The following is a 19,079-nucleotide window of genomic DNA, read 5'->3' as shown; positions in this document are numbered from 1 at the left end:
TCCTCCGGCGGCGCGCTAGTCGGTAACCGTTCACAAGGATCTATTGAGGCGAAGGCAATGCATCAACTTGAACAGCACTTCCCCTCCGAGATCTTAACTAGGCATAACTTTGTGGAGCAGAAACACCCGTCCGCAATCTGACCTCCCTCCCCGACAGAAGAACGGTATTGAGGCTTTCTTGTGGCGTCTCGGGATCCCGATAGCCCTGATCAATCGCTCGCTGGATCTACCAGTCCTTTCCTACTAGATATCCACAAAACTTCACCATCACGGTACTTGCAGGAGAGCATTAGAATACAGAATGATTCCACACGAGTACACCCAGTTACTGAGATTCGGGAAGACAAGTGCAGTGTTCGAATCAAAATTCACTCCAGAGGTCGGCGAATGTTAAATTTGATGGTTCGTTAAGCTACCGACAAGTCCTCGATGAGCGAGAGGTGCCTTGATTCAACATGCATATAGCGTTCTGCGCATACAATTTATCAAAGTGCCGGTGAGCAAGTGGCCAATAAAAGCAATGTGAGAGAGAAAAACATGCGTGCCTCAGGAGTACGCGTTATTGTGTCACGTGGTCAAGAAATCAACTTTGACACGATTCTCCTTGTTGAAATTTGACAACCTTCCATGCATTCACTCTCTAGCTATGTTGCTCAACGTTCACATGTGTAACTTCAAACGATAACTGAATTGCATATGCTGAATTTTTCCTGGATGAGAGCTTGCTAACATGAATCAAATAGATAGCTGGCATGAACCACATGGACGTACTTCCCTCTACAGCAGGCCTCAGCACGTGTTACTACTGTCTCCTTAGGTATCTCCCATCAAGAAGTCTGCAATTGTAAACCCTTAATTGCAAACGGCCCGGACCATCTGCCCCACAACATCCACTTCTTGGGAATATTAATCCTCACCTTGTCATCGGCGGTCGCCGCATCCTCGCATCTCTCGCAGACTTTGTCTCGAGCATGGCGACTCCCGTCTGCGCAGTACTTCTCAGAATGTGACTCGTCGAAAATACCTAAACATTGCATGTCTTCTGGAACTACGTCCCTCAAAGCAAATGTCAAATTGTTAAACCGCGGACCGGCCTCGCAGTATTTTCCATATGGCTGTCGTGAATTTGTCTGGAAGTATGTATTACTGCTCCAGACTGTTCCACGAAAGCCACACAGGACGCAAAAAGGGCGGCCAATCCTCGGGCTCGGAGAAACCTCGGAAATATCACGTGCAGACCTGACCGTATGAGCAGTATATGAGAGCGGGGAAGGAGACACCATTCATTAAATTCCTCCTTGCTCTTATCGCACTCACATACCTGTCAGAAGTCAGGCCATCTGAACCTCGTCACAATCTAGCACTCAAAATTCGCCATGCCGTGGTCAGATTTCGCAAACGCAGACGTTGACGATATCGTCGACAAGCTCACAACAGACGAAGCCATCCTCCTTACTGCTGGTGTTGGTTTCTGGCACACCCACGAGATCCCCCGCCTCGGGATACCTGCTGTCAAGGTCAGCGATGGCCCTAATGGTGCGTCCTTTTCACTCCTGCGTTGAAAATGCCGTAACTAGACGCATATATGCAGGTATCAGAGGCAACCACTTCTTCATGAGTACACCAGCAAAGTGCCTGCCTTCTGCTACCGCACTTGGAGCGACCTGGGATACGGAACTGATCGAGGAGGTTGGATTGAAGTTGCTCGCAGGCGAGGCGAAGCTTAGAGCTGCACCTGTTATTCTCGCCCCGACTTGTAATATCCAACGCGTATGTTTGCTCTTCCCACCCTTTTATATGTACCTATTCACGACTCGCGAACGCTACAGAACCCTCTCGGTGGCCGTGTAAGTCCCATGTCCAGAGTGACTACGTGGAAGCGATCTAATTTTGCGCTTCGTTCGTTATTCAGGCCTTCGAGAGTTTCTCCGAAGACCCACTCCTATCAGGTCTCATCGCTGCCGCATACGTCAAAGGCGTTCAAAAAGGCAGTATTGGATCTACGATCAAGCATTTCGTGTACGTTACCTCACTCAATCCCGCATGAAATCCCGTCCATACTAACTCAGAACTACTTAATACAGGTGCAACGACAAAGAAGATGATCGCATGGCATACGACTCAGTTCTCAGCGAACGCGCGCTCCGCGAGATTTACCTCATGCCGTTCATGCTTGCCCAGAAGTATGCGAAGCCGTGGTGTTTTATGACTTCGTACGTTCGCATTTCACTTGACCATGGGTCTCGAAGGACCTCGATATGTTTCTGCTGATACTGATCTGCACATTCATATTTTAGGTACAACCGTGTCAATGGCACCCACGCCTCTGAGAATAAGCACCTCCTGCAAGACATCCTACGCGGCGAATGGGGCTTTGAGGGGCTAGTCATGTCTGATTGGTATGTCCATTCCATTATTTACGTTTGCCCCCTATCCAGTAATAGCTCATGTCGATGCGGTGAAAAGGTTCGGTATCTACAGCATAGACTTGAGTCTCAACGCTGGCCTCGACCTCGAGATGCCAGGCACCAACAAGTGGCGCACGCTTGATCTCATGAACAGGTCTGTTGGCTCGAGGAAATTGACTGTGAGGACCATCAAAGCACGTGCGCGTAAAGTCGTCGAACTCGCCAAACGCGTCGCTCAGGAAGCACCTGAAGTGCGTACAACTATTTCACTCCATTCTATTGTGTGCTCTTTATTGACGATAGGGCTCGTAGATCCTCGATGGAGATGGTCTCGAACGTACAGTCGAAAGCGCCGAGGACACAGCTCTCATGCGCAAACTCGCAGCAGAATCTATTGTGTTGCTCAAAAACACCAACGCCCTCCTTCCTCTCAATCCCAACAAGATCAAAAAGATTGCTATTGTCGGAGGGAACGCAAAAGCTATCGTGCTTTCTGGAGGAGGATCTGCGGCACTCAAGCCGTCGTACTTTGTGTCTCCGTATGATGGTGTTGCGGCTGCGCTTCCTCAGGGCGTGGAGGTGCTTTATAGCGAGGGCGCTAGCAGTACGTGGCTTTATCATAACAATGGACATGTTTATAACTTTTATTTTCCAGCCTACATGGAGATGCCCATACTCGACTACGAGCTCTTCACACCCTCGGGCGAACGTGGTTGGACTGCTACATGGTACGCGCATCAAGACGACGAGAGCATGACACCACTCAACACGCCCCACTCGGCGCGTCTGGTCGACGAGACGAGGATATTTATCAGCACGTCGGCTCCCAAGGGCATCACGAGACGTTGGACGATGAAACTCGAGGGTGAGCTAAAGCCCCGCGAACGGGATTGTTTGTTCGAATTCGGATTGACTGTTGCTGGACGAGCCAAGGTGCGCTAGCACCATACCCGTGTTGCTGTCGTATCAACTGAATTATGATTTCGTAGCTCTTCGTAGACGGCAACCTTGTCATCGACAACTGGACCCGCCAGCGCCGCGGCCAATCCTTCTTCAGCTCTGGTTCCATGGAAGAAAAAGGCTGCGTCCCACTCAAAGCCGGCGTCAAACACCATATCCTCGTCGAGTTCTGCAACGTCCGCGCTCCAGCAGACGGTGACGAAGACGAAATGGTGATGGACAGCAACCCCGGTGTTCGACTCGGCGGTGCAGAAGTCATTGATGAGGATGTGAAGATGGCTGAAGCTGTAGAGATCGCTAAGAAAGCTGATGTTGTTCTTGCTATTGTGGGTTTGAATGCGGATTGGGAGACGGAGGGGTATGATCGGAAGACGTTGGGGTTGCCTGGACGGACGGACGAGTTGATTGAGAAGGTGCTTGCGGTGAACCCTAATACCGTCGTCGTGACCCAATCCGTGAGTACCTTTGAGATGGGTGTTTTGGCCAAATGAACTGACTGTGTTGGTGTTAGGGTTCGTCGATAACGCTTCCATGGGCAGATTCGGTTCCTGCTATCCTTCATTCGTGGTACTTGGGTAACGCGACGGGCGATGCGATTGCGGATGTTCTGTTCGGCAAGAAAAACCCATCGGGCAAGTTGTCCTTGACGTTCCCCAAGAAATTAGAAGATGTTGCTGCACACGGACACTTCCACTCTGAGAATGGTGTGCTCCGTTATGGCGAGGATTTGTTTGTTGTGAGTCTGATTGGTTCAGGAGTTTGAATTCGGCTCAATCCTTTGACAGGGTTACAAGCACTTCCATCATAGAGGCATCAAACCACAGTTCTCGTTTGGGTGAGTTATTCTGTCTCTAGCAGACTGAAACTAGCAGAATTAACTGACTGGTGTCGATAGTCACGGTCTCTCATACACCACCTTCTCTTACTCGGACCTTCAGCTCTCCAAAGCTGTTATCTCAAACGGCGAATTCAGCCTGAACGCCAGCGTCACCATCACTAACACCGGCAACCTCGCAGGCTCCGAAGTCGTACAATTATACGTCTCAATGCCCACCACATCCGAGTTGACACACCCTCCATTACTCCTACGCGCCTTCCGCAAAGCTAAAGACTTGCAGCCGGGGCAGAGCGAGACGGTGATGCTGACGCTGGACAAGTATGCTGTCTCGTTTTGGGAGGAGAGGATTGATAGGTGGGTTGTGGAGAAGGGCGTTTATGGTGTCAAGGTGGGGAGTAGCTGTGATGAACTCCCAATGGTTGGAAGCTTTGTGGTTGAGAAAGGGTTTGAGTGGAATGGGTTGTAGTGATGCGAAGGATTTTCTGATGTATTTCTAAAATGACGCAGTTACTACTGGCCTTATCGTTTGCATGCCATGGGTATACGTCCTTCTGTGGTTTGTACTTAGCCCTTGTACGAGTTCTTACAGTGAAAAATGAATGATAGCCAAACCAGAGGAGAAGAGTGATTTTTGAACAATAGAAGGTGCTTAGTACTACCATCTACTTATCGCACGAGCCATCGTACAGTACTTCAAGTCGGTGTATATATACAGTTGACTTGCTCATAATGCACAGCGTCGGGACCCGTCCCTATACTATGCATGACTGGATCTGTGATATAATGTGAGTCGTGACGATGTGTGACACTAGCCAAAAATGTGATGTGTAAAGCCCGGCTTCAGGCCGTGAGCCGAGCCGGGCCGAGCCCTATTTAGGCCAAGCCTTGGGGTGCGGCCTATGAGGGCTCAAGCTCAAGGCCCGGCTCGGGGTATCTGCAAACCTGAGCCGGGCCCTCGAGCCACGGCTTTCAGTGGTAAGTAAAGTATTAGGCACAGGTACTTATTGTAATCTAGCCGCACACATGCGAGCAAGGCTCTAGGCTGCTAGTGTGTTATTCACCTGGTGCTGCCACCAGTGTTTTACCTTCATGCCCGCTGCACACTCGGATAACCGTCGTTGTTTGGCAAAAGCTTCTAATCCAAACAAATACTCATTCTACGCGGCGTATTCGACAGGCCACGATGGACATGGTTTCTCAGCCGCGGCAAAAGTCTCGAGACGCTACGAGTGCGCGTCGTGGCACTGGGAGTCTGGGACCAACTTGTACCTTACTATCATGGACATTTATCGGTTCGTTTTGTCTACTACCGCTTCTTCATGAGTATACCGGCAAAGTGACTGCCTTACGTTACCGCGCCTGGAGCGACTTGGGATACGGAGTTCATTGAAGAGGTTGGGTTGAAGTTGCTTGCTGGCGAGGCGAAGCTTAGAGCTGCGCCTGTTATCCTTGCTACGACTTGTAATATCCAATGTGTATGTCTGCTTTTTCCACCTTTTCATGCACATCTATTTACGACTCGCGAACACTACAAAACCTTCTAGATGGCCGTGTAAGTCTCATCCAGGATAATAGTTCTGACGCAATCTAATTTTACGTTTAGGCCTTCGAGACTTTCTCAGAAGATCCACTCCTATCAAATATCATCGCCGCCGCATACGTCGAAGGCGTTCAGAAAGGCGGTATTGGATCTACAATCAAGCACTTCGCGTATGTCACTTCCTGATCTTGCACGTCCATACTAAATCGGAACGATACAGGTACAACGACAGAAGGCAATCGCATGCCATGCGACTCAGTCCTCAGCGAACACGCACTTCGCGAGATCTACCTCATGCCGTTCATGCTTGCCCAGAAGTATGCGAAGCCGTGGTATTTTATGAATTCGTGCGTTCGCGTTTTATACACTGCGGTTCTCGAAGGACCTCGATATGCTTTGGCTGATACTGATCTTGGCGTTCGTATTTTAGGTACAATCGTGTCAATGGCACCCACGTCTCTGAGAACAACCATATCCTGCAAGACATCCTACGCGGCGAGTGGGGCTTTGAGGGATTGGTATGTTCATTCCATTATTCATATCTACCCCCTATTCAATAGTAGCTCGTGCTGTATCTGGTGAAAAGGTTTGGCATCTATAGCATAGACTTAAGTCTCAACGGTGGCCTTGACCTCGAGATGCCAGGAATTAACAAGTGGCGCACGTTTGATCTCATGAACAGGTCTGTCGGCTCGAGGAAATTGACTGTGAGGACCGTCAAAGAACGTGCGCGCAAAGTCATCGAGCTTGCCACACGAAGAGTCTGAAGTGCGTACAACTATTTTATTTCATTCTATTGTGTGTTCTTTATTGACGACAGGACTCGTAGATCCTCGATGGAGATGGCCTCGAACGAACCGTCGAAAGCGCCAAAGACACAGCTCTGATGCCCATACTCGACTACGAGTTCTTCACACCCTCGGGAAAACATAGTTGGACTGCTACATGGTGCGTACACCAAGACGACGAGAGCATGACTCCACTCAGCACACCCCGCTCGACGCGTCTGGCCAACGAAATGAAGATATTCATCAGCACATCAGCTCCCAAGGGCATCCAGACGTTGGACGATTAAACTCGAGGATGAGCTGAAGCCCCGCTAATGCGATTATTTGTTCGAGTTCGGATTGACTGTTGCTAGAAGAGCCAAGGTGCGCTAGCACACCGTGCCCGTCTTGCTCTCGTTTTGACTCGATATTGATATTCAAAGCTCTTCGTAGAGGGTGATCTTGTTATTGAGAACTGGACCCGCCAGCGCCGTGGCCAATCCTTCTTCAGCTCTGGTTCCATGGAAGAGGGGACCGCGTCCCACTCAAAGCAGGCCACATCCTCGTCGAGTTCCGCAAGTCCGCGCCGCAGCAGACATCTCTCAGTAGTTGCGACAACGTGTCGTGCGTTGAGTGGTCCGGCGCTCGACGTACTATGGGATACTCAAATATGCTTCGGGCAGTTGCTGATGAGCATACCTCCATCAATCGTCGAAATTCAGGATAGTAATTTTAAACTAGAAGAGGATCAGAATATTATATCTTGTGATGAACCATACCTGCGTCTGAGCATTGTAAGTGATCATATCTTCCTCTAGTCGGTATGCGTCTTCCTCACAAATGGTTCCAGCACCTGATTCAAGACCCTTTGCCCTCACATTTGTTATACACGCTTTCGTATGCTCGACGGATCAAAAGGATAGGTTGTCCTGTAGCCAAATGCCGATGGCCTCTTCCCGAACTTTTCTCGATCCCCTCACATATCATCGATTGGCTTCTTTCGGCCTACCATATGGAGATTTTTCTACCCCATCTCACTCACATGTCGGGTCATGACCTCGTGCCGGGCACGGGGGACATTATGGACATTTCATTCGCGTCGTTATCCCGTAGTAATCTCACGAGTTTCGAATTTCATCCCGGATTCGATGAGAAAGCGGGAGCCTGGCCATCACTCTCGATTCCGGTTAATGATCTTCCCCAGTTCAAGACAATAAAATTGGGAGGTAAGGCATGATCGAGGAGACACGCATCGGTTAAAACCATCTCATAGTCTTGGTTCTGCGGCACTATACGCACAAGCTCTACTCTGGGGCAATTGCTCCTGTGCTTTTTCCGCAACACTTACCCTTGACTTGACCACGGAGCGGCGCAGCACACCTGGCAACCAGCATAATCCCATCGACTCTTGTCGTCCCTGCGATGTCTAACAATATTAAGTCACTTCCGTTTCATGATGTCACTGATAGAAGCTGTTCACTCAAGTGCGCTGGATAGCATTTCCTTAGATCTCCGCCACACGTACAACGAACAGATCGTGCGCGCGTTTACTGCCTTGATCTCGTCGAAAAGGCGATGGGGGATCATCCCCGAGGACCATTACCATCGACTTACGAACAGTCCTCCTACCAGTCGATGATATATTCTGCGCTTCTAATCACCCATACTTCCTTCCATGGAAGGCCAGCTCGTCTTCTCCCGCTTGCAGCACATTATACTGGATCACGTCGTGATATCATTGGACGCTTCGGTGTGCAAGAAGCTTGCCTCCGGGTGGCCAGACCTGGTCGAATTCTACTTCAGTCCTTCCTTCGTAGAGGAACTTGTGACAGCTGCTATAGACGTCAGCAGTCTGGCCATATTTGCAAGGCATTGTCCAAATTTTTTGCGTCTTGAGCTCTGTATCCCGTTGGATACGATAGAGTTGCCGGTGCTCGATGACGAAACTCTTACTACTTTGTCGTCGCGCCCCACGCGTTCTGCCTGCTTGCGGATAGCGGTGGATGCGAATTTATTCCCGGCCAATCCAAAAGCAGTGGCCAAATTTCTCGCAAAGGTGTTTCCTGGGAGAGAAATTAAGATCGTACTTTCTGCATCCTTTTGCCGGAAGGTCCTACCCAAACATTCAACTAGATGGAACGAAGTCGTGGAATGGCTCAGGAGGTCACAGCGAAGCAGCCTCAAATTTGGCTTTTGCTATCATACATGACTTTGTGGTATTTCGGTTTAAGGCTTCCAATGAGACTACAAAACTGCGTCGTAAGTATTTTATGTATTCAAGTATTTGAGATTTGCTCCATTCCAATATCTCCATTGCTCGAACGGCAGCAAAATTGATTCACAAGAAAACATATTGATCAACTCAGCAACACCCTACTAGTAACACACGCGTCGTGCCATCAACCACACTGCACTGATGGGAAAGCAGAAACACGACTCACTGTAATTCACTGTCGCGACATGCCAGAGTCTCACTCATCATGCCACTGTTACACTGTACATATCCAGACGAGCCGCTACCACGCCGGTGAGTCGTGGGGTTAAATCCAGCACGCAAACTACTCATACTCACAAAGTATATGCAATTGTGCCCAGGGCAGCAGGTGTTTTTCGAGCAAGCTCTAGGACAGACGTCACCAGTATTGGGATCAGTGTCAGGTATTGATGCTGCAGATACTGATGCTGCCAAAGCAGCAGCGACGGCGAGGACGAAGGAAAAACGCATTGTTTGTGAGGATGTGGTATGGTATCAAATAAATCTGAAGGGGACAGTAGGAGGACGGTTTGCTTTTATGAAGAACCTATCCACTTTAAATCCCCTTTCGAACAGATGATATCTGCAGTGTCAGCATTGCTACCTTAGATCTATCTTGTGATTCTGATTGTAGTGTTATGGGCAGAACTGTTTTGAAGTCGTTCTACCGGAAGAACCTGGCAGACTCGGAATCATGTTCTGCCAGCGTGACAGATGCGGCAGAATTGGGGGAGGGGAAACTTCGATGGCATTAGAAGTATCTACATGGATGTAAGACCACTCGCTAGACGGTAACATCGAGTCAATATGCTAAGTCACATCTTCGTAACTCTGGGTCCATCATGTTTTCCGCATTGCGAATATCTTCCACTCGAGCAAACTCAGCACCGATGTCAAAAAGTGACATTGATTCCAGACCTTCGAGATTGTCAAAAGCTGGTGTCACCAGATACTGCTGCAAGCGGAGGAACAAATGCAAAGTCGTCTTCTTGAATTCCGCTTGCGGATAGGGGCAGTTGCGCTGGACTCAATAACCAATAGACTCGAAGAAGAAGCATTGCCTCCCTCGTCATCATTGCAGCCATCAAAGCCACCTTTCCACCCATGGCCGGTTTTCTTCATCAAGTGACGGTTGCAGCGCCTCGTGACGAGTCTCTTGTGGACAAATGCTGCATTTTACACCGTGAGATGTTCGAAGAGGTTATTATTACGTCCATCGATGCGGGCGTCGCAGTGGTTGCAATTACAATATCTGTTGGACTTGGCAGAAGTAGTGTTCCCCTTTTTGAAGTTGTTTTCGATGAGGGAGTTCAGAGGCCGACTTCCAGACTTAGTAGCCATTGTAGAGAGTTTAAAATACCTCAATTCACGCTATCATACACTAATCTAACGCTGTATAGTACATCCGTTACCGCTCCACGGTTCTGCTTGTCCTGGAGTTCCATTCTCCCCGAGAGGTTCTGCCGCATCGGCCCTGACAGTGCCAGTTCTACCCTGCGGCCCCTGCCACGTTGCAGAATGGCAGAGTTCAGCCAGTGCCCACAACACTAACGGTAGAACTTGCACAGAACAGGGGTGAGATGCGAGGCCCGGCCAACACCATACCTCACTATACGCGTACATCATGATATTATGATGTATACCACTTGGAGGGCGGGCTTCTGTTAAAATAGAGACATATATACTGAGTCAAGCATGCACGGGCATGTAAAGAGCCTCGTGTGATTTCGACGAATCCAGAACACCAACACCTTTCCGAAGTTGCGCGGCGCCGTCCAAAATCGATTTGATTAAGTTGCCTTTTTTTGCCGAGTGAAGTCAAATTATGAAGATGGATGTTCATTCTAATATATAACGCGAAGTGCGTGAATACATTGATCGATTCATAGAAGTAGCTTTGTGCACAGCTGGGGCTTGGTAAGCACACTTGCCTTTGAAACTTCTTCTCTCGTAGACAGCGTCGTCGAACGTTTTTGAGTTGCCGGACGAGCCTTCAGGTCGAAATTCTGTAGAGGGTCCAGGCCAACGAATGGAGCAATATGTCCAGGTACTTGACATTAGACGAACTGATCTTCAGGCCCTTTTCTAAGAGAATGTGTTGAGCCTCCGCTCTAAAACAATGAAGTAATGGAAGGTCGTCACAGTAGACGATCAACACTAGCGGACAATCAGACAGCGGTAACGTGGATGAGCGTATGGGATTCGGTGATACGGTACGAGATAAGATATCGATACATCAGCGGTGAGCTATATATACTGAATGAGCGTTAGCAGCCAAACACCGACAATTATGGCACGGTGTCCAATCAACGAAGGGCGCGTTAATCACATGAAAGTAAGCGCATGCTTACACCCTTCCCCACTATCCTTGAGAACGTCCCTTCTCCCAATTGTCCAGAGCCTCGCAGTCTTCCAAGTCCCTCCTCGGCAGCCACTCGTCATCTTCTTCGCCAAAGCCAACCCAACGTACGAGGTACTTCTTTCCCCTTCCGACCTTTCGTTCGTCGATGATTCTATCGATGAAGGTTTCTAGTTGTCCGTTCTCCGTCACCACGGGTCCAGGTCGCGGATGTTCGCGTGTAGGGAAAAGAATGGGGTCGTTCGCGTGGTACGGGCGCAATTGGCTGGCGTGGAAGGTTGGGAATATGTTTGGGGAGTTTGGTAAATCAAGTGTGTACGTTGAGCTTCCTGGGTGTGCGTCCAGAATGACGTATGGACCGTCATATCTAGGCATGAACTTCGCAACTCTTTTGTCCCCCTTCTGCATATACTCCCGACGACGATGTTTGGTGGCGAGCATGACATGATCACCGACCTGTAACGCGAGAGCTGGCGCACGACTCTTGTTGATGTTCGCCGCTTGGGCTGCCTTTGCTGCGAGTAGATTATCTTGTGCTTCCATTACATCGTGCTTGAGCTGTGACAGCAAGACACGTGCGCGTTCTTCTTCAGACTCTTCGGAGACGGTAGCCTTTGGAATCAGTGGTGGCAACATACGGGGCGAACGCCCGAGGTGCAACTGAAAAGGAGAGAAGCCAGTACTTGCATTGACAGTGTTCATGATGTGGAAACGTACACGGGGCAGCGCACGAACCCAACCCTTGTGATTTCTGTCGACGTAGTAGCGAAGACATTGATTGACTGTTTTATTGGTACGTTCACTTGCGCCGTCCGTTTCCGGATGATAAGAGGATGACAGTTTAAGCTTAACACCAGTCAGTTTATGCAGTGCACGCCAGAACTTTGACAAAAAAAGCTTATCGCGGTCCGAGACAATCTCTTGTGGTAGGCCATTCTCGCAGTACCAATGGTCGAAAAACAAGCCTGCAAAGTGTTCCGCCGATATGTTGTCCTTGCAAGGCACTAAACGGATATCAGAATTCAACCGGTCTGTCATCGAAACAAGCATGTTAAATCCACTGTCTTCTGGCAACGGCCCAATGAAATCGATAGCCACAGAATCGCCATGACCATCTGGAACTGGTAGAGGATGTAACGGCCCTGCGGTTGCTGTTGTGCGAGACTTGTTATGCATGCACTCTGTGCAGGAGGGAATATAAGAATCAATGAGGTCGCGCCGCATGTTCGGCCAGTAGTAGGAACTTCGCAGTAGAGCATACGACTTGTCCGCACCAAAGTGACCAGCAGCATCATGGGCAGCGTTGAAGAGATGTTCCCGAAGGTCATCTACCCGTGGAATCACCAGTCGGTCCACAATATAGAAGAGCCCTCGTTCGTCACAAGACAAGCCGGGTAATGATCCTAGCAGACTGTTCAGCTTACTACACCAGGGATCAATAGCGTACCCTTTGATAATCCGGTCCAGGAGGGCTGCGTCTGACTGTATGGTAAGTAGAGCTGCACACAGATCAGCAGTCGACACAGTGTCCCTTCGCCGTGAAAGAGCATCAGCGGCTACATTGTCTTCCCCCTTAATGTAGTGTAATGTCATGTCGTACTGAGACATATATTCCGCCCAGCGTGCTTGGCGACGAGAGAGATCTCGTTGCGTGTTGAAGTTCAGGAGGGTCCGATGGTCAGTGTATACATCAACATGCGCACCCAGCAGGTCCAAACGCCACTTCTTCAGCGCCCGAATGATCGCCAGGAGCTCCTTTTCATGTACTGGATAGTTTAGTTCTGCACTCCGCAGCTGCATTGAATCAAAAGCAACCGGTCGCGCTGTCTCGTGAGTCAGGCCCCAGGATAACATGGCGCCCGTCGCGTAGTCAGAGGCGTCACAAGTAAGGAAGATCTTGTTGTCCCCTGGATTATCGTGATCGATTGTTGTGAGACATCGTGGGCTGATGACGAGGTCTTTGATGGCTTGAAAGGCGTTTGCATGGTCCTTGTTCCAGCTCGGAAACTCCAATTCTGCAGATTTTGTTGTCAGTGCAGTAAGAACACGCGTATGTCCAGCGATGTTAGGTAAGTGGTCTGAGAGGTACCGGACGATACCTAAGAACGCGCGCACTTCAGTCGCGTTACGTGGCTGCGGCCAGTCCAGGATGCGAGCAACCTTCGAGCTATCAACTTCGATACCCCGAGCAGAGATGTGGTGACCTAAGAAATCAATTTCGGTGTTAAAGAGTGACGTCTTTTTTGGAGAACAATACAAATGTGCTGTCCGTAATGCCAGTAGGACCTGTCGCACATTTGCCTCGTGTTCCTCGAGCGTTTGTGACCAAATGATGATGTCATCCAGGTACACATGGCAAATCTTACCAATCAAATGTCGTAGCGCTGTCGTCATCCGTCGTTGATGTACCGCTGGAGCATTTCGTACACCCATGGGCATTACCGTCCATTCATACTTCCCAAAGGGAGTATGAATCGCCAGGAACTTCATATCATCTGGGTCATCGGAACCAGTCGAAAACGGTATACCTCAAGGATCCCCAATATCACCGGCCCTTTCGATTATCTGCACAAGCCCACTAAACGAAGCCTACAATGCGAAAACTCGAGCTCGTGAATTACGCCCGGACAAAGCCACACCGACCACATTAGCATGCTACATCGATGATGGAAACTTATATGTCTCCTCTCCATCCTTGGAGAACAATGTCGCAATACTCCGGGAGGAGTTCATTTTTGTGAACAATTGGCTTCGCGAAGCTGGACTGATGGCGGAAATTGACAAATCTGAGCTCATCCATTTCACATGGCGTCGTGCACCGGATCGACCACCTATCCTGCTGCCTAGTGACGAAGGACAGGTGACAATTAACCCCCGTGACTGTATCAAATGGCTTGGTATATATTTCGACTCTAAACTCTCTTTTCGCAGGAATGTATGTGAACTGGCAGGCAAAGCGGAAAATATCGCCCAAGGACTACAAATGCTTGCAAATACGGTAAGAGGTCTCTCGCAATCACTATTGAGAACTGTATACTCGGCTTGTGTCCGCAGTGTAATGACATACGCAAGCCCCGTTTGGTGGACGGGCGTGAAAACCCATGCAAACATGCTTACCCGCGTCCAAAACAAATCCCTTAGACATATCTGTGCCGCTTTCCGAACCACCCCAATAAAGGCCCTAGAAATAGAGACATCAATCCCCCCCATCAACCTCTTCCTCGAACACGCAAACGATAACGCCGCCACTCGACTACTCAAACTCCCCTCGTTCAACCCAATCCTACAGAGACTTGATCAACCCTGGCGACAATTTAACCTCGCTGACCCCCCACCCGCTCTTCCCACCGACAAATACCGTCCTCGCAGCCGCAAACCACCAAAATCGACCAGACTCACCCGTCTGTCAAAACGAGCATCCCCGAACGCGGAACGCATCAACATATTTGCGCTGCCACCTTGGGCAAACACGAAGGAAACGTACCGCGGCCGCCTAACGATCTCGGACAAGCAAAGAGGAGGCAAGAAAGAAGCCGCCAAAGCGCACATACAAACCGCTCGTAATCTACGAACGGAGGACACGCACCTTCTCGTTTACTCAGACGGATCGAAACAATCAGTCAGAGAGGAGGAAAGAGCTGGAGCAGGATGGGCCGGCTATCACAGAGGAAGAGAAGTCTTCTGGGGTCAGGAAGGAATGGGTCCCAAAGCAGAGGTGTATGATGCAGAGATGGTAGCGCTCCTTCGAGCAATATCGCGAGCTATCAGCTTCGCGCAAAATTCCCAGGTGACCCATTTACATTTCTACGTCGATAACAACTCTGTGGTGCAGGCTGCATATGCAGCTGCACCCGGACCCTCACAATACATTGCATTACAGATCAGACGCTCGATCGAAGACTACCTAACCACATCCCCCCTCCATCATGTCCAAATTGCATGGATCCCAGGACATCACAACATCATCGGCAACGAACGTGCCGACGAGCTTGCAAAAGAAGCCACTGGACGTAACGACTCGTACCACTCGACCTATGCAAATGCGCGCCGAAGAAACAAGGAAGGGATCTTGCAGAAATGGACAGAGAGTTGGAATAGAGACGTGGCAGCACAGACTGGACGCTTCGCTCTCGCAAATCGACTCCCACCAACGCTCAAACCCCGCCAACATTTCACTCACACTCCTCGAGAAGTATACGGCCGTCTTATACAATGCCGCACAGGACACGGATTCATGGGAGAATACTACGCTGCATTCGTTCCAACCGAACCCACCCTCTGCCCATGTGGAGAACCACGTCAAACACGAGAACATATCATACGTGACTGCCCACTATTTGCGCGACAACGCATCCATCTGCGTGAGGTATCACACAACATCATACTCAACGAAATTTTGGGTACGGAGAAGGGCATAAAGGCACTAGCGAAGTTTATTCAAGAATCCAGCGCATTCAAGAAGGTCGCACTGGAACGAGAAGGAGACTGGGAAGAAAGGAGAGGGACAGAAGCCTGAGTAAGGGCAAAGAAGGAAGTGACGAGGGAAGGAGGAGACGAGGAGAGATCAGAAGGAGGAGGAAGGAGAGAAAGTGTATCATATTATACTAAGCCTGGACACCAAACGAGCCCACACGCACACCAAAACTCATCAAACGCGGACCGCTTGGCTATTCGTACTATACCTACATCCCTCACCCTGTTACAACACTCCCCAGCACAGCCCTAACAGGGCACCGCGTCTTAACAGCTCACTTTGTTTGTTGCGGTATATAAATATAGAATTTCTCTCTCTCTCTCTCATATCATCTGGGTGTACTCGCGTCTGAAAGAATGCGTTAGTCATATCAATTTTTCCAAAAAACTTTCCTTTAGCGCAGTCCTTCAGAATCTCGTCAATACGCGGCAATGGATGGTTGTCTGCGACAGTATTGTCGTTCAACAGTCGGAAGTCATTAACCCATCGTGGCAAGACAGTTGGGTCTGCCTTCGGTATAATAAACGACGGCGACGACCACTCACTCTCAGAATGGCGCAAACGCCCACTGTCAAGATGTGAGTCCAACAGGGTTTTCCAGGCAGCGCGATACTTCTTCGGACAGTCATAAGAGCGCTGTTGAACAATTTTATTAGCATCTTTCAGATGGATGCGAAACAAAACTTCAGATGGCATTGTGTCGTTGTGTGGAATATCGGTCGGAAAGCGATCTTTGAACTCCGCTTTCAGCTTGGCGTCCAATGCACTCAATTCATCTTGATATTCGAGCATGGTGATGCGTGATTGCACAGCGGCCACAAGATCAACTCCCTTTACTGGCTCGCATTCGTCGTCAACAATAGCTTTGAGTTCCAGTAAGACAGACTTGAGTTCGTTGACAACATCATGCTTCATCCAAAATAATTGAGGGCCTGACGGCGAGATCCGCTGAGAAGACACAACAGCTGCGGGAGGATGAAGAAGGTCATAGTTCAGGTCCTTTACAATGCAGGTACGCAGCTCGTGGTCAATCACGATGCGATTATGTTCGAGGAATGGGCCTCCAAGTAACAGGGGAGTACAAAGATTCGGTGCGATTATTGCACGTACAGTCCGAGACGTGTATTTCTGATCGAGAGACGAACAAGACAATTTGACATATTGCGAGAGAAGAAAGGAATTATCGTGAGACAATGCGAGCGAAACAGGTAACGGTTTTGATAGTTGGCGACGGCGTAGTCCAAGTTTGTCGACAAGTGCTTCATCAATCAGAACTAGAGAAGAACCATGGTCAATGAGAGCGGATACAACAACAGAAGAAGAAACAGCAGGCCCATCAACGAGACAGTCCCAACGCAGATGAGGGGTCTGTAGCGGAGCCACGCACTCTTCGCCAGAGTCAGTACCATCACCGAGCACTGCTGACGGCATCACAACTGCGATAGTGTGTCGTTCTTCAACATCAACCGCTGCAACAACTTCACCCGTCTTCTTCGGCTTCTTCGAAGCGATCAGAGCAGCTGTAAGGGTTTTATATGATGCGCCATCTGGGAAGCCTTTCGGGCAAGTGGCGGATGTGTGACCTGCGAAAGGTTCGCGACACTTGAAGCATCCATCGTTGTCCCGAAGGAGTTGGCGCTCGTTATCTGTGAGAGAGGGTAGGCGTGTAAAGGTCTTTGCGGAGGTGGTGGTAGAGGCACTAGTAGCTTGCCCTGCCTTCGCATTGAAACGTGTGCCCGCAGTGAGCTTCTTCTCCCCGCTCGAGCGTGCACGTTCCATGCGCAAGGCAGCATCTACAGCCTCTCGCTGCCGAACAAGATAGCGCATTCGCTTCTCGTCGAGCAAGCGTACCTTCTCAATCCACTTGCATAGATCCGTTTCGGTAATGTGTTCAGCATGGTAATCAGCAGCGAGTTCGGAATTCATGTGGGACTCAAGGTGATACTGGATATTGACTTCTGTAAGATGAGATGCCGTCCCACGCAAGAGGGTGTTCTGACTCTGGACGTCAACTGCCCACTCGTTGAAGGGGCGATGTCCCTGAGTAGATCCCAGCATCTTGCGTCGGACAATGTCGGACCAACCCGAAGGGAGCCAGTAGCTGCGGACTTCAGCCATATACTCTGCAAAGGTGAGCTTGTCAATTCGCTCGCGGTCGTTAATGTACCAGTCCTGGATAACCGCCTCTTGCATTCCCCAAGCAACCTTCTTTACCATTTCCTCGTCCTTCACCTCCTTGTGCAGAAAGAACTGCGTGCAACCCATTTCCCAGGAGCGTAGTGCCTCTGGAGTCAGCTCGCCCGCTGTGAGAAGGGGCGGCTTACTCGCGGCTGTCTGTTCAACACGTGCAACCTTCGGTGTGGTTGACATGGTAGGTGTGTTGTAGGCGTGGGGATCGGTAGAGTCAGAATCGGTGGATATATGCGTGTTGACTCGCGAATGGGAGCAAGAAGTCAAGGGGGATGGTTGCGAGGGCGAGTTCGGAGAGGTGGGTGGTGTTGTTAATGTAGACGTTGTAGATGTGGTCACTGGTTGGATATCAGCGAGCACCGCTAGAAGTTTGTCACGACTGCGCGTTGTGACAGACAGCGGTATCGGTATCTTAGGGCGGTGGGGAGGCAGTTTGTTGTCTATACGGTGATGGGTTGACCGGCGGTCAATACCCAACGGTTGGTTCGAGAGAACGGTAAGGATAACAGTAAGGAAAAGACGTAACGGTTCTTCAACAGATAACGCTCAGCTGGACGTTAAAAAAAAGTGGAAGGTCGTCACAGTAGACGATCAACACTAGCGGACAATCAGACAGCGGTAACGTGGATGAGCGTATGGGATTCGGTGATACGGTACGAGATAAGATATCGATACATCAGCGGTGAGCTATATATACTGAATGAGCGTTAGCAGCCAAACACCGACAATTATGGCACGGTGTCCAATCAACGAAGGGCGCGTTAATCACATGAAAGTAAGCGCATGCTTACAAGTAAGGGTCATTCATACTCGTCAACCTGACCATCTCTTCCAAATTGAAATCGAATTCCTTCATTAGATGTAGAACAGCCATTTCAGCTGATGTTCGATCAGTACCGGGAGACTACCTGCAGGTAGAGATGCCGGCTCGTTGCAATTGCTGCAGCACAAGGTATCTTCAATCTTTGCCCATTCTGACTCCAATTGCTCCCAGTTGACGCTTTCACGCTCACATTTTCTTCCTGTGCTAAATGACTAGTATGAACAACAAATAGCAAGGACAACCTCGATAAGAACGGCAAGGCTAGGTCAGCATCGCAGGACGCTCTGAGACTTGCATGACCGTTCTAGCAGCCTGGCCCATCGTGGACCACCTTTGCTGACGACCGACCACGACATTCCCAGCTGTCCAGGTCCTATAATCCGACGGTTCTGCAGTGTGGGACGATACCGTGACCTTGTAAAACCTTTTAAAGAGCTTGCGGACGCGATTCCAGTACTCATCATAT

General features: G+C 49.7%; 3 protein-coding genes across 3 annotated transcripts; all 3 read left to right on the top strand.

The window, feature by feature from the left end:
• Positions 1-1,376: 1,376 nt before the first annotated feature.
• Positions 1,377-4,672, top strand: EDB91DRAFT_1063390 (glycoside hydrolase family 3 protein; the record flags this gene model as incomplete). Its single annotated transcript, XM_041314611.1, has 13 exons — positions 1,377-1,536; positions 1,592-1,770; positions 1,830-1,847; positions 1,913-2,019; positions 2,085-2,213; positions 2,298-2,399; positions 2,467-2,659; positions 2,721-3,012; positions 3,064-3,341; positions 3,398-3,823; positions 3,880-4,104; positions 4,154-4,203; positions 4,264-4,672. 13 exons carry the CDS (start codon positions 1,377-1,379, stop codon positions 4,670-4,672), a joined length of 2,568 nt encoding a protein of 855 aa, XP_041170064.1.
• A 717-nt stretch (positions 4,673-5,389) lies between these two features.
• On the top strand, positions 5,390-7,370 carry EDB91DRAFT_1087798 (glycoside hydrolase superfamily; the record flags this gene model as incomplete). Its single annotated transcript, XM_041316291.1, has 11 exons — positions 5,390-5,498; positions 5,572-5,681; positions 5,751-5,758; positions 5,810-5,916; positions 5,967-6,093; positions 6,177-6,264; positions 6,310-6,507; positions 6,576-6,808; positions 6,888-6,897; positions 6,957-7,307; positions 7,332-7,370. The coding sequence occupies 11 exons, from the start codon at positions 5,390-5,392 to the stop codon at positions 7,368-7,370; spliced, it is 1,380 nt and encodes a 459-aa protein (XP_041170063.1).
• A 660-nt stretch (positions 7,371-8,030) lies between these two features.
• EDB91DRAFT_164628 (uncharacterized protein) lies at positions 8,031-8,917 on the top strand. The gene is made up of 2 exons (XM_041326283.1): positions 8,031-8,772; positions 8,842-8,917. Exon 1 carries the CDS (start codon positions 8,189-8,191, stop codon positions 8,720-8,722), a length of 534 nt encoding a protein of 177 aa, XP_041170062.1. The 5' UTR covers positions 8,031-8,188; the 3' UTR covers positions 8,723-8,772; positions 8,842-8,917.
• Positions 8,918-19,079: the final 10,162 nt, after the last annotated feature.

Source organism: Suillus paluster (assembly GCF_016628075.1).
Source record: "Suillus paluster strain FC165 chromosome Unknown EDB91scaffold_148, whole genome shotgun sequence".
Taxonomy (NCBI): Eukaryota; Fungi; Basidiomycota; class Agaricomycetes; order Boletales; family Suillaceae; genus Suillus; species Suillus paluster.
This window is presented reverse-complemented; position numbering and strand designations above follow the sequence as displayed.